Source organism: Lethenteron reissneri, chromosome 32, assembly GCF_015708825.2.
Source record: "Lethenteron reissneri isolate LAM-NWPU_2019-01 chromosome 32, ASM1570882v1, whole genome shotgun sequence".
NCBI lineage: Eukaryota > Metazoa > Chordata > Hyperoartia > Petromyzontiformes > Petromyzontidae > Lethenteron > Lethenteron reissneri.
This window is the reverse complement of record NC_083810.1, coordinates 3,978,045-3,994,046: the sequence shown is the minus strand read 5'-3', so window position 1 is coordinate 3,994,046 and position 16,002 is coordinate 3,978,045. Positions and strand designations below refer to the sequence as shown.

General features: G+C 44.6%; 1 protein-coding gene across 1 annotated transcript in view; it reads right to left on the bottom strand.

Annotated features, from left to right (window-relative positions):
• Nucleotides 1-16,002, bottom strand: part of LOC133349904 (neurobeachin-like) — a 515,983-nt gene that overhangs the window by 373,436 nt on the left and 126,545 nt on the right. The window contains 2 exon segments of the mRNA XM_061563758.1: nt 5,258-5,353; nt 5,983-6,083. Of these exon segments, the coding sequence (XP_061419742.1) occupies nt 5,258-5,353; nt 5,983-6,083 (197 nt within the window).

Genomic DNA, 16,002 nt, shown 5'->3' with positions numbered 1-16,002 from the left:
GTGCCAGTCCACTTGACTTTTCTCGTGAAGTGGCAAAGGTTCACAAGCCATATTAGAATTTAATTTAAAGTCAAGCGTTCTCCTGTCTCAGTGACCTAAGTTCAATTTCATCTCAGCACTAAGTTAAGGCTTCTGGGGTAACTCGATAGGGGCAAAAGTGAGTGTTCCGTTATAGTCAAACTAACCAATGTGGATGTGAGTGTACCACTGGCCACACATTTATGCGCGATATTTCTTCACAACTTAAAACAAGGAATGTTAGACTTTCTTCTTCACAGTGTCTCCATCGTCTTGAGAAGTTTGGCAAAATAGGAAGTGTAAAATCAAAAATCCCTTTAATACATACAGCTACTGAACCGTAGATACGGGGATTATGAATCCTGTTTTGCTCACCCGCATGACAAAAGTCGACAATTTTGAAGTGAACCAAAATGGGGATGCAATTCTCATCGTGTGCTATGGAGCGTGGAGCAGCAGCCCAGAGTGGGATGTTAACCCTTTCCCATTCCGATAACGTAATTGTACATCATCGGAAAGAATTCTAGTAAGGGGTTAATTCAACGCCACATTCCTTTGGTGCTAATAAGATAGATATGACTTTTTTATGAGAAAAAAGTGGTTGTCCTATATAGATACTGGTCCTTGCCATAAGAATGAGGAGTGTTCACTGCTGGATCGTGGCCACCAATGAAAGGAGCACTGCCCCACATCTGATGCCTTTGGGATAACAGAAGATGTTTTGGCTTTTAATCTTAGTTGTAAGCAGGTTCACGAGAGGTCATACATCATCGGAACGGAATCGGAAGAAAAACCAACAAAATAACTTCACCAGTCCCGAGGATCCCACAAGGCCATGCAGGAGGGCATTGGACACAGCTTGGCGCCAGCTATCATCGTGTCACTAGAGTTCTCTACGGTGAGTGCAATGTCTTTAAAAACATGCATCTCTAAACATAGTTAATGCTAACCACTTACGCGTTCCCGAGATTCAGCAATTTGCAGACGTCTCGGAACGGGAAAAGGTTAAAATCACCAGGGACAATCTTCAGTAACATTATAGCATAGATAAGGTATCCATCTCGGTATCCATCCATCACCACAATCGTCAATATGAATCATTAATTACCAGCATAAATAGACATTGCTCACCATACACTGAATGTCTTCATTACTGTATTGACACCAGTGCTTCAAATCTATTTATTTGGGATACTTAATTGGGATACTTAATTAAATCTAGACTATAAAATGTAGATTTTATTGTACCGATGTGAAATGTTCATATTTTAACATCGTTCAGACGAAAAGAAAAAAGCCCAAGTTCATGATTATAGTTTTTATCACGTAACTTTAATATGGTACCAATGCTTCTTTATTACCAGTCTAGCACATATGCACATTGATTTATAATTTTACATTATATAAATTTCAGGCCCTTTAAACTCCCTACGATGTTTCTGCTACCTAATAAACGCGTACCAATCACATTACTCCTCACACCCTTGCTAGGGGAAAATGGAATAGCTATGATTGAGGTCCTGCAAGATTCCAGATAATGTCACTTAGAATCTCAGCTGCTAGCTGAGAAAATGATATTTTCCAAGTAAATGTGTGTATGTGTATATCTAATCTCACACGTACCGTGTTCAGTCACCACACTGCAGGTCACCCCACCTCTCTCGTTCTGCTTCTTCCCTCGCACTGCTCCACATATGAATTGCTTCCCATCGTACATTTTGTCCAAGTGCTCTTTTTTCACCTTGCTGAAATTCTATTACACCTTCGATAGTGCCGTTTATTACTGGCCTGCTTGGTGTTTGGGGCCCTCTCAGCCCGACCCTCAGCGACCGTGAATTTACGTAGAGAAATGTGGCAAATCTGGGGCCATAGCAGAATGATCAACTCGCAAAGGACACATTAGATTCAGTCTATCCCTCTGTGCTCACAAACATGGGTACACCGCTTTGTGGGAGATCAACAATTTATGTTGAACTTCTTTTGCACAGTACGTAGCCAACCAACAATGAGTGCTTCCTAGAATTCAGCAAGGTCCCACCATAGAAACGTGGAATTTTCACCACTGGCCGAAGGCTACCAAGATGGAGATGAGCCACTACCTAATGCTCACGTGAGCAGGGTGGCACGCAGACTTGTTTTTGGTGTGCGTGCAAATCCTATTACGCTTGGGCATTCTCAAAATAAATCAACCGAAATATAATGAACATTTCTGATTTACATAACTGTATTCATTGAAATGAATACAAATGTTTAATAAACAATCCCTCTTAGAGTTCCATGTAAATGCATCCTACCATACATGAGAAGGGGGGGGGGAATGGAAGAGTAATGGTGATTATCCCACACAACCAGGTCCAATTGTTGGACATGCACAACACCGATACTTGTTGTGTGAACCTCACCTGAGCCTCCCTCAACACGGGTGAGACACAAGTGGCCCAGTGTGGTGTGGGCTACACTACCCCTACAACATATACATGCCATCTACACTATGGGGACCTCATTTGCCAGTAAAAAATATGATAATTGGTTCTTTACCTTTCTATCTGGCAACAAAACTGACACCTTTTTGCAAGGAGTCATGTTTGCATAGACCGCAATACCTGCAGTCATAATACAAACAAAAGAACATAACTCTGATAATGTGCACTGTCCTTGAAGTTGATTGGTCCACACCCGAGACAGCTTTCCTTCGAGCCTAGTCTCATATGGGTTGGACCAGATGACGCCAAAAGGCGCACAACTCAAGGACAATGCACCATCAGAGTATTGCGGTCTATGCAAACATGACTCCTTGCAAAAAGGTGTCAGTTTTGTTGCCAGATAGAAGGGTAAAGAACCAATTATCATATTTTTTACTGGCAAATGAGGTCCCCATAGTGTAGATGCTTGCCCCGAGCTCTCATACTCTGATGGTGCATTGTCCTTGAGTTGTGCGCCTTTTGGCGTCATCTGGTCCAACCCATATGAGACTAGGCTCGAAGGAAAGCTGTCTCGGGTGTGGACCAATCAACTTCAAGGACAGTGCACATTATCAGAGTTATGTTCTTTTGTTTGTATTATGACTGCAGGTATTGCGGTCTATGCAAACATGACTCCTTATAAAAAGGTGTCAGTTTTGTTGCCAGATAGAAGGGTAAAGAACCAATTATCATATACATGCCAGTTCACAACCTTAATAGGTGCTTGCTGACAGCCCTTGGTCCAAATTTATAGGAGGCTAATAGGGAAATTCCATCATGAATACACAGTGCGCAGCACGTCCACGAAAATTATCGGCAATCGTTTAATCATGAGAATGAGACAGCAGCTTGAACTGTACAGTTGAAAACTGGGTTATGGAAGATAAAGGGTATATGCTACAAAGTGTAAAAGCTTCAGAGATTTTCAACTGCACAAAATACATACCGTGCATATTGTTAACACATTCGTGCATAACACGGCCTTGAAGGAACACATATGCAATGGGTGACTTCTTCATTGCACAGTCAGGTGCCAAAACGTCACTGATAAAATATATATATTTTTACCCTAGGCAGTGTTAATTGACTAACGTGTTGAATTTTTGTTATTTGTGCTTGCGCGCGCCACTGCCAGCGGCAGCGTCACCGTATATACAGTGAGGGAAAAAAATATTTGATCCCCTACTGATTTTGTACGTTTGCCCACTGACAAAGAAATGATCAGTCTATAATTTTAATGGTAGGTTTATTTGAACAGTGAGAGACAGAATAACAACAACAAAATCCAGAAAAACGCATGTCAAAAGTGTTATAAATTGATTTGCATTTTTAATGAGGGAAATAAGTATTTGACCCCTCTGCTAAACATGACTTAGTACTTGGTGGAAAAACCCTTGTTGGCAATCACAGAGGTCAGACGTTTATTGTAGTTGGCCACCAGGTTTGCACACATCTTAGAAGGGATTTTGTCCCACTCCTCTTTGCAGATCCACTCCAAGTCATTAAGGTTTCGAGGCTGACGTTTGGCAACTCGAACCTTCAGCTCCCTCCACAGATTTTCTATGGGATTAAGGTCTGGAGACTGGCTAGGCCACTCCAGGACCTTAATGTGCTTCTTCTTGAGCCACTCCTTTGTAGCCTTGGCCGTGTGTTTGGGTCATTGTCATGCTGGAATACCCATCCACGACCCATTTTCAATGCCCTGGCTGAGGGAAGGAGGTTCTCACCCAAGATTTGACGGTACATGGCCCCGTCCATCGTACCTTTGATGCGGTGAAGTTGTCCTGTCCCCTTAGCAGAAAAACACCCCCAAAGCATAATGTTTCCACCTCTATGTTTGACGGTGGGAATTGTGTTCTTGGGGTAATAGGCAGCATTCCTCCTCCTCCAAACACGGCGAGTTGAGTTGATGCCAAAGAGCTCAATTTTGGTCTAATCTGACCACAACACTTTCACCCAGTTGTCCTCTGATCATTCAGATGTTCATTGGCAAACTTCAGACGGGCATGTAAATGTGCTTTCTTGAGCAGGGGGACCTTGCGTGCGCTGCAGGATTTCAGTCCTTCACGGCATAGTGTGTGACCAACTGTTTTCTTGGTGACTATTGTCCCAGCTGCCTTGAGATCATTGACAAGATCCTTCTGTGTAGTTCTGGGGTGATTCCTGACCGTTCTCATGATCATTGCAACTCCACGAGGTGAGATCTTGCATGGAGCCCCAGGCCAAGGGAGATTGACAGTTCTTTCGTGTTTCTTCCATTTGCGAATAATCGCACCAACTGTTGTCACCTTCTCACCAAGCTGCTTGGCGATGGTCTTGTAGCCCATTCCAGCCTTGTGTAGGTCTACAATCTTGTCCCTGACATCCTTGGAGAGCTCGTTGGTCTTGGCCATGGTGGAGAGTTTGGAATCTGATTTATTGATTTCTTCTGTGAACAGGTGTCTTTTATACAGGTAACAAGCTGAGATTAGGAGCACTCCCTTTAAGAGTGTGCTCCTAATCTCAGCTAGTTACCTGTATAAAAGACACCTGGGAGCCAGAAATCTTTCTGATTGAGAGGGGGTCAAATACTTATCTCCCTCATTAAAATGAAAATCAATTTATAACTTTTTGACATGCGTTTTTCTGGATATTGTTTTTGTTATTATGTCTCTCACTGTTCAAATAAACCTACCATTAAAATTATAGACTGATCATTTCTTTGTCAGTGGGCAAACGTACAATATATATGTTATATACATATAGTGTATGCGTGTCGGCATATGCGAGCCACTCACGGCAGCGCTGCGGCCGGGGAAGTTGAAGAAGGTATCCGGGCCCTGACGTTGCGTCATCTGCGTGAGCACCGTGAGCAGCTTGATGGCGTGGCGCGGCTGAGCGAGCAGGTGGGCGAGCGGGCAGGAGGACGCGTTCCACCACAACGAGGACGGCAAAGCCCCACCGTGAGACCATACCGGCACAACGGGGCACACGACGGGAGGCGTGGGGTGAAAAGAACGAAAAAAATGTAATTCGGCACACGCGGTTCACCACTCCAAGCTGATATGAACTGGCGACGTTGCGGCCATGGGTTTAAGTTGTGTGTAGGTTCAGGGACGATGCAATCGTCAGATCGGAGTCAATAAAATAGGTACCCGTTTTGTGATGAAATCAACTCCTGGATCGGTGGGATTTCCACAACTGGCTTCAGGGCCGCTCGCGGAGATGACCACCGATCCAGTGCTTACTTTGATGCAGGCTTCCAATGTGCACATTCCCCTTCGGGCACGCATTCACATGCACGTTCCTCTGTGCGTTTGCGGGAATGCCTGGACACGCAGTAACCAAGCGCTGCCACTACAACCACTCCCACCCACCGCTGCACTGCCCCCACACTGCTACTGCTCCCACCACCACTGCCCCTGCCCACACTACCCCTGCGATAACCTCCACAATGGCATCTGCACACGCAGCCAGCGATTCCCGCCCGCGTCCACCCGCACGTCTCTCGGTGTGACCGTACCCAGACTCCGTCGTGCCCGTGCAGCATGCTGAAGAGCAGCTTCAGCTCCCGCACGGTGATGCTGTAGCTCGCCAGCACGCCCAGCATGTCCACCAGCAGGTCTGCCGGCACGGCAGCAGGGAGAGAGCGCACGGTCAGGCACGTGGCGGAGCACATTTCAAATCGCTGCATTGACCGACACCACTATAAACAGAGAAACAGCAATGTTGGTGGCGAGGATTGATTTTAATCTGCGTCTCAATTCCGTTTACCGACGTGATGTAATGGTCAGCACACAGGGCTTCAGTGACTTCCCACAACACGGCAGGCCCGTTTGTTAGCCCGCACCCCCAACGCCAACCCCACCGCTACCCCCACTACCACCCCCACCGTCGACCGTGGGTACTCCAAACGCTTCCAAAAACATCTAGCTAGTGTGGAACAGGAGGCCAAACAAAACTTCAAAGGTAAACTATAAACCACGAATGATAGCGCAACAAAGCGGTTTATCACGTGGAAATGTATAGCAGCCAAAATACTCTAAATGCATGTCTTTAAATGTGGGAGGGAAAAACCGGAGGACCCGGAGAAAGATCCACACACAACCACGGCGGGAGAGAGAGAGAGAGACCATGCAAACTCCAAATGTACAGGCGTCAGGGTCAGGGATCGAACCCACGGTGGTCTCCTCCATAGCAGGCGAGGGAGTTAACATCTCGCCACCGCGGTGCCCACCGGTAGAGGCCTTTCCGCCAGCAGCGGTGTGCGCAAGTAATTGCAGGGCTGTGCCACCCCAGTTCTACGTAGACCCCCCACAATGCACAGTGGGCCGAATCCAGAATGAGGGGACAGGCACGGCCCATCTTCGCACCGGAGTCATTAAAATGTGGAGCACAATTGTGTACCAGTAAGCGAGAAGTCAAATGGTTGCAGTCGTAGATTTGGAGGCGAGGGTTTGTGGACTACATGTGTGCATGTCAAATTGATTTTTTTACAAAAAAAGCTGAGCATGTCGTGGAAGTGTATTACGTGAACTGTACACGCTACCAATGCAGCCAACTCCACTGCCAGTGGCTGCATTGGTTTTGAGCGTGATTGATCAGCGCTGTTTTTTTCAGTCATGTTTACTCGATCCTCTTTACTGTTTAATGGCACCGTACAACTGATTCAGACCATTACTCTAATTTATTTGCCTCACGCTTTACCGTGGGGTTAACCGTCGTAATCAGCATGTAAAGCTGAAGGCAATGCATTTCACTCGGGCCTGCTCGTCAACCGCAACGAGACAAACAAACAAACACGACCAATCAAAGAAGCGCGCCGCTTAAATTTCCCCCCCGTATTCCGCTGTAGCGAGATCGCCGAGCTCACGGGTGTGAAATTGGCTCCAACAATGTTCGAATCCATCCATCAAACCGTCCATTCCACAGCGAGAGTAATGAGCACTGTAAATAACGCGTGCAGAAATCTACGCCCCGCACGACGCTCATACGCTGCGACAAAAAAATGGCACTACCGCTTTCCTTCCTCCGCCCGCCCTGAACACAAGCTCCCGTGCGGAATTCAATGAAACCCGTTAGGCAGAAGCCACAGGAGAGCAACGGTCAGCACACTGGACTTTGCAATCCAGAGGTTCGCCGGTTCGATCTGCTCGTGCACGGAAGTTGAAACAAGGGAGCAGGCTCCTCAAAATCTCCCTACCTCTATCCGCCCGGCAGAGGTGGGACACTACATTTGGTTTGGTCAGCATGCCAGTGTGGAAGAATACTCTCTCCAAGGGCTCGTGAGAGATTACCTCTATTGGAGGCTCTTTTTTAAATCTAGATTAAAAACTAATTTCTTTAGAATTGCTTTTTGCGTTTATGTTGTTGTCCTTCCCCCACACCTCAGATTAGCACGGTTAGCTACGTACGGTGCAAAATAAGTTCAACATTCATACACACAACAATGGTGCGAGATGGAAATTGCAGGTTGCACCTTTATCTTTATTTATGGGCAAAAGAGATGGATTTTTCTTTGGTTTCTCCAGTGCACTCATCTGCCCTCGGCATGTGTTGTGACTATTATTATTTGCTCAAAAAGCCTCGTAGGATTTTAACCGCTGGGGTTTGATGGAAGGGCAAAGTATCGGGAGCCAAATTGAAGCAACCAAATGCAGCACAGATGCCAACTTAAAAGCAAAAAAGAAAATACATCAGCCATGGTCAATGCACTACTGGATGAAGGCCTGCCCAAGATGCCACTATCTGTCACGATTCCACGTTCAGACAATCCAGCCAGCACCTTCCCTTGCTGCATTCCCTCGATGGCTTTGCTCTGGGATGCATTCTATTTCCTGCCTGCCACTTCACTGTTCTTCACCATTGGTCAGCATCGCTTCTTGACATCTCCTACCCAAGCCCACTTACTTTATTTCATGGTTATAATGATGTCTTGAACCTCATGTTCTCTAATTCACGTGTTCCTCTTTTTGTCACTTAATGTATTCACAAGCATGCAACTCTCCGTGCTTCCTTGCACACGTTAAAGTTTTTCCTTCATGACTTCATTCATGTTATATATTATATAGCAGTGAAGTCACGTAGGTATAAAATGAAATAAATTAAATGCCGACGTTTTGGGCGCAACACAAGTATCCGTGATCAGGTGGGACAACCACAGCAGGAAACAATTGCTTGCTGTGGTTGTCCCACCTGATGACGGATGCTTGTGTTGCGCCCAAAACGTCGTGATTTAATTTATTTTATTTCATACATATGTGACTTTACCGAAAGAATCAAAGAATATGGATCGCTGCAGTCACGAAAAATTCAAATCTAGATTATATATCAAGTAGTATGCACAAATAAAAAATATATAGAAAAACACGCATTATTCATTCAGTTTATTAATTAAGAATAGAACTGGCCCAGGTGGCACGGAGTGCCTGACTCGCAATGGGACGAACCGGAGTTCGAATCCTAGTCAGAAGTCGATAAAATAATTATTCTCTAAGACCACTGCATCGGAAGTCAGCGGCGGCAGCAGCTTCCTCTATGGACATTGTGCCAGCCAGATGAACGTTGAATTTCCAGCAGTGCGTCAAGGCCACCAATGAACAACATCACACTTTGGAGATGTTTAAAAAATATATACATAATAGGTTTAATATTTACATACAGAATATAATTGCTCAAATGTATACACGTGAACCCACATCGTAAGTTAAAGAGATAAACTGCAAAGTGAAGCTTCAGGCAAGGTGAAAAAGAATTACAAAGAGAATGGACAGCATATTCCAGTGTTTAAAGTCAAAGTCTTCCAGTGGTTATGAATGCCAAATAAAATACATGATCGCTATTACTATTAAAATATACTATTTTTAGTTATCCACCACCTATCCGTTATACTGTACTGTACATGCATACATCTCCCCGAACCATGCTGCTCCTCAAACGTTAATAAATTCAGGAAATCGTCCATCAGCTCGTATAGCTGCCCGCATCGCTCACCAACACAGTCAAGCCACCAAGACATCCGTCCACGCTTCCATTTCGCTCACAGTCATTGACCAACGCTAAAGCGTTACGATGAACCTGGTCCGTCTCGCATCCATCTGCGGATTTTTTTTATACGCACAGGACAGCTCTCCATTACTCCAGACTCAGCTCAACGGCAACACCCTCCTTGCCCCGGCCACTGTGAATCGCAGCGGTGCCGTTAATCAGACCGCGCCGGAGCGTGCGAAGCGGACGGCGACCACAGCGAGAGGCAAAGACAGACGTATGAAGCGCAAAGTCGTTCGACGAGGCTGGGCCACGCTGATCGCTATAAATGTAATGGACAGCGGTGGGGAGCCGAATGCTACATTGTCAAGGCACATTGCAGAGACTCACAGCGAGAACACGTTGCCACCTTTAATGAAAAAAAAATATGCAAAATTACTGTATTTTATTGCCGTTTATGATCTGGCCCAATGGCACAATGGCGAGGGAATGTGACTCGCAATCAGCAGCTTGCAAATGCAACTCCCCCATCATCCTTCTGGCGTTGATAAAAATGCGTGCTAATTTTGGGAAAGTCAAGAGTGGTAGTTCAACAGTGACTGCCCCCACCATATAAATGTGGAATTTCCACCACTGGCTTGGGTGCATTTTATAACTTGTACAGTATTTTATTTTTCAGTCCAGCAATGCTCTTTTAATATGCGGAGCATTGACATTCCGGGAGTGGTATCGTTCTGGCTCACAGATGGGGCCCACCCTTTTGCTGTGCGAGCTACAGGAATGTAGAAATTAATCTGACAAATCCCAAATGAAAGTTTTTTTTACACCGAGCTCCAGTACAAAAGTGGAATAATAAGATTAGAAAAAAAAGACAACTCTGCCGTTGCCCTCAAGCTTTTAGGATTCTCATGGGTCCCAATTGGTTATAGGGACTTTTCGGTTTTTCTTTTTCTGCTATCATATCCCCCTGCTCCTGTGGATAAATGATCAATCGAGAGATCGCAGATTCGATCACCTGGCACGGCAGTTGAGGCAATGGAGCAAGCTTCTTCAATACCCCGGCCTCTCTCCCACCCAGCAGAATGTTTTATGGGTACACCAGGCAGGTCGATAGTGGTGGAGTAGAATGTGGGCACTCCCACTGCTTCCGAAACATCGAGCCAGCGTCGAAGATTACCTGCACAATTAGCACCTCTTCATCACCACTGTTCACTCCGGAAGCAATGTTTCCACAATGCATGCTATCCCATATCGCAAACATTAGCCAGGTATGGCAGTACAAGCCTTAAATCCAGCGCTTGGAGGCAATAGTTGGTGAATCATGTGGATTTCTGAAACTCACATGATCTGTCCAGAAGATGGCAGTACAACAGGTGGGTCCATGACCCCCATCTTATTATCCCCTTATATGCATGACTTTTCCACAGGTCCTCTGGTTTCCTCCTACATACAAAACTCCTTAAGAATAGAATTGACCATACATCACAATGCAGGCCTCTCATAAAAGTATCCAGCCTCATTGCGAAATTCTTGGATAAATGGCTCAAGATTACAAATTCATTTAAGTATACATACTACGCAATGACAAAAAAACAAATGAACTCACACCATCGTGGGGATATGCTTATCTCCATTGGTGGCTCTGGGACCGTGAGTAAAAATTCCACATTCCTGCAACAGGGGCCAGTCCCTCCAGAATACAACAAGTTCTTCACTCCCGTACAGTGAGCGTCTTGCTCGGATGTTGCATTTTTAGTATCCGTACGTAATCAGTACGATTATTAACCCCAGAGTAATGACGACCTTAGCCATCTGTCGTCTGGAATTTGGATGAAGGAACCAAGCGACCTAACCACGGAGCCACCTCACCCCCAGTTCGGGTATTGTTGACTTCTCAACAATTCGTAGGCAATAAAAATTGCCTCTCTTCGTTTTGCATTGCCTCCGGTGACGTAAAAAACTAATCAACTAAGCTGAAATTTGAAAAGCTTTCAGACTAATCATTGTATTAATCTGTCACTGCATGGAATTGTCCCCGACGAATAATAAAATAATTTCATACACAATCCAACCGGTGGCTCTGTTGGTGTTTTGTCAATGTGCAATACACAAAATTTATTGCAAAAAAAAACACATGACGAACAAAGGAACTGCGTTTTGTACACATTCGTGGTTCAGTATATAAACTGTGTCCTACCTTCATAAATCATCAAACAAATACATTGGGGGCTTAGAACCCGTTCATTTCTTTAGTCGATGCAATGTCACACTTACTAGGACAACCTTCAATTTGTTCCCACTTTTAACATGGCTCCCAACTTGCTATGAAATACAGGGTTCTTGCTTGCTTATTTCATCAACAGTTCTCCAAACACTGCACTGTTCTTCCATACAATCGCATGCATTAATATGTATGGTACTTGGAAGTAAAAACAACGGTCCAGAGTATGTTTTTTCTTTGCATTCTGACCACAAGTACTGTGGTTAATGCACACATTATTCCTTGTAAAAAGGTTTCAGTTTGGTGTTTTAACATCTTAACACCTGTTTTGTTGCCAGAAAAAAGGGAAAACCCTATTCTCATATTTGGGATGGGCAACAGTCCAAATTTGTGAAGAACCCAATTTGATTTCGTTGACACGCAACGTGGCTTTACTGAAATCTGGGCCTCAGATGACGTGCTTCGCCAGTACATGAGTTCTTCATCAGCAGTCATGATCTATCCAGTCCTGGATGAAGGCCTATGCAAGACACCGCCATCTTGAATGGTGCCACAATTCAATTATCCCTCTACCTAATAAGAATTCTAAGTTTTATGAAGAGTCTTCTTGCACACAAGCTAATTCCAGTTTAACATGTAGGCTTTCGCAACCACACAACTCTGGCTGCCGCCTGGTGAGGCTGGTTGTAATTACCGTGGAAACATCGTACACCAATTGTACATTTTATGGTTTACTCTCCAACACACAGTGTGTTGAACTAATTGGCATGTTTTGTTGACAAACCTTACTAAGTCACTTTGTCGGATGGTGGCAGGTTTAACAACATTTATATTTACACGATATAACCCCAAAATACCTCTTATGGAAGCTAATCCGATCATCACTCCATCTCTGTAGTGGACGTCCTCTTGGGCTTATTCTCTTTGGTTGCGACTGTTCTTAGTGTTGACCACTGGCCACCATCCTTTCCAGCAGCATGTCCTACCCAAGGCCACTTACTTTTTTGAACGGTTACTATTATGCTTCTGCGTGTATATGTTCGCTAATGCATCTTCCTCTTTGTTTCTCAGTGAAAATCCCAATAATGGTGATTGATATTCACTATTCTTTTCCAGAATCCGATTGATATTATGGATGTGTGCTCGATGGAGACATGTTTCATAACCCTGGCATACTCGTCGTCTTGGTTGCATTATAAATTGATGCGGACCAGTTGTTGGAGCAAAATTATTGAGCCTATTTTACTAAATGTTTACACAGAAATTAAACACTTCAAGATTTGAATGATCCCTTGATCATTCTTCTATGCAAAAACGGTGATAAAACGGACTTGGAAGAACTATGCACCCATTTTCTTTTGATCGCTTTAATATAAATGGCCCCCAATGATCGTCGGGAACACTATAATGGAAATGTTGGTGGTTTAAATCCACCTTGATTAAATTGTTTATCTTGCTCTTCCACCACAAAAATATGATGCTTTACAAACCGCTGCAGTCATTGGCGACATTGTCGTGTCATAACTGCCTGTAATCACCATGACAGGTTCAGGCCGGCCTGTCGCAGTCTGTCCGTACCACGTCATCAGCGCAGATGTTGGACGCGTGCCGCCTTAAGTGCGTCGTGGGTTGACTTCTAGAACCTGTCAAAGGTGCAGCCAGGGGAAGGGTGGTGCACGTGGTCACATGATACCCCCCTAACCTCACCGCGAGCGTGCAGCCCATAGGCCTTCTCCAACGTAGCGTGCAATTGGATGAGGGGTCAGTAGGTCACGTTGCACCCTAATATAGACCGTGCCACATGGGTACACAGAGAGCATGTGCATTTATTTTTTTGCATGTCCAACCCACAAACAGAAATATTTCATGCTAAGGCAGGATCCTCGTTCTGAAAACCACTAGCGTGCGTGTGTTTATGCATGAGTACTGTATAGTGCGGGGAGCGGTGGTATAGCGGTGAGCACGCTGCTCTATGAACTCGGCGATCCGGGTTCGATTCTCGCTCATGGCCAACACCAGCGACGATTGGCTGAACTGGTCCTGCGCCTCCCCTAGGTTGACTAAGCCTCAAATGAGCATCTGGTGAGATGTGTAAATATCGCCACTAGGGGGACAAGGGTGGCTGAGCGTGGTACTGGCCACCCACTCCCTCGTGTACCGTGCCTGCCTTCATTAGGTACTCACTAGCAGCATTTGCCCCAACAGTCTGTGTAGGCTATACGGGGGAACTTAGTCTTTGACAATTTGTGTTATAATTTATATTGAACTTCTTTCGTGCCGTACATAGCCAACCATGCTCATCGGAGGTTACCGTATAATAAGGAGTTGTGGAAATTCTAAAATGGCCATCCTGTGGACAAACTGCCTCCTACAATGGAATTGTTGTATTTCCACCGCTGGCTCAGGACCAACAGCATAGATGAGCATTGGCTTTTGCGCATTTAATCAAGGAGACACTGGCTTGACACAATTGTAAAAGTGATGAGGGCCGCAGCCCGTACTCAAGGAGATGTATTAACGCATTACATCCAGCTCAGAGATTTCCTCCATCATCATCGCTATTTGAAAAAAAAAAAAGCATTGGATGACTGCTTGACCCAATCTCATTAATGTTTTTAATATGTAATGCTCTGGGTTGGTAATGGTTGGCGGGCTTGTGGCATTTCAAATGTGATCATTCCCACCAGGACTTCACCTTGAATATGCCGTCTCAAATCCTAGGTCAGGAGAGAGGGACTGGTGCATGAACGAAATTACTTTTCCAGAGAGAAGGCCCTGGGTTCACATTTTTCCCCAGTGCCCCTGCTCTTCCTTGTAAAGGTGTCCCATCCAGAAGTGATTATGCATTTTTTATGTAAAATTCTTTCAAAAAGAGTCCGTGCCCCCACACCGAAGCTAGCACTAGGTAGCATCCATCTTTATTAGATCTTTATTAGATGGATGCCACTAGGGTAGGGCACCGCGTTGGCGAGATGTTAACTACCTCGCCTGGTATGCAGGAGGTTGTGGGTTCGATCCCGACGTTGACACCTGTATATTTCGAGTTTCATGTTCTCCCCGCGGTTGCGTGGATTTTTCTATGAGTCCTCCTGGTTTTTCCCTCCACATTTAGAATCAAGGTGCATTAAACATTTCCAGATGATATGCCACTTCGTTGAGCTATCATTTGTGGCCAGGTAGCTTCTGAAAAAGAACTACATAGCTCAGTGGGCCTTTCCTGGAAATATAAAAAAATTGTTCAGATGATAGTAGTAGTAAATATTCTAGTCTTATGATGGGGCCAAGTTTATCCAAAGGACCGTCACAGGTTATTTGTCATGAAGTGGCTCTCACTTCATCACTCAACGGAAAATGTACCTTTATCCTGGATACAAACTCTGCGAATGGGTTTTAATAAATCACACAGTAAGCTATGTTTTTGTAAATACCACTGGGCAGAAGTAACTGATCTCCATTTTACTGTAAACTGTAAAAATTATAAACAATTATAATTTACAGCCCTTTGTCATTCCACTGCTGGATGAAGACCTCCGTGTAGGTTGTGGGGGTTTCTTTAGACCATACGTCACCACGCAGATCATTGCAGGTTGATGAACGGTGGCCCAAGACCAGTTCAGATACCACTCGCCACTGATGTTAGCCATGGTCAGGAATCAAACTCATGCATACAGGTTCATAGAAACAATGTGCTAACTACCACGCCATCTATGTAAACTCCTCAATAATATATATTTTGGGTGAGATCGCATATATATAAATGTGTCGTTAAACCTGCCACCACCCAACACAGCCAATTATTAAGATTTGCCACGTAAACAGAACATGCCAATTCGTTGCTAGTGCAGCACAACTGGTGTGTTGGACATCAAATCCACAACATTGGCTCTCCAACACACTGGTGTGCTGTACTAGTAACGAACTGGTTAGTTCTATTTACGTGACAAACCTTACTAGTTGGCTGTGTCGGTTGGTGGCGGGTTTAACGCAACATTTCTATTTATGCGATCTAACCCAAAAGATATATTATGGATGATTTTGATCGCAAAAGTCTCCATGTTGAACGATATAAACTCCTCTACAATATGGTTGTTTAAGTGAGTGATAAATGGACCCTTAATATACTGGAAACGGTGTATACCATGCACTGAGTATGCTATACAATATGTACACATTGTACGTTGAAATACGGTCAACATAACCTTGTAACAGTGGCGGCTCCTGCAAAATCTCTCAGGGGGGGCAAATGTCTGGATGATTGATAAGGATAAGGTCCACCCATGCAATTAATAAATTAACAGCTTAAGCATGTAAAGGCAACTTCACATCTTTAATATT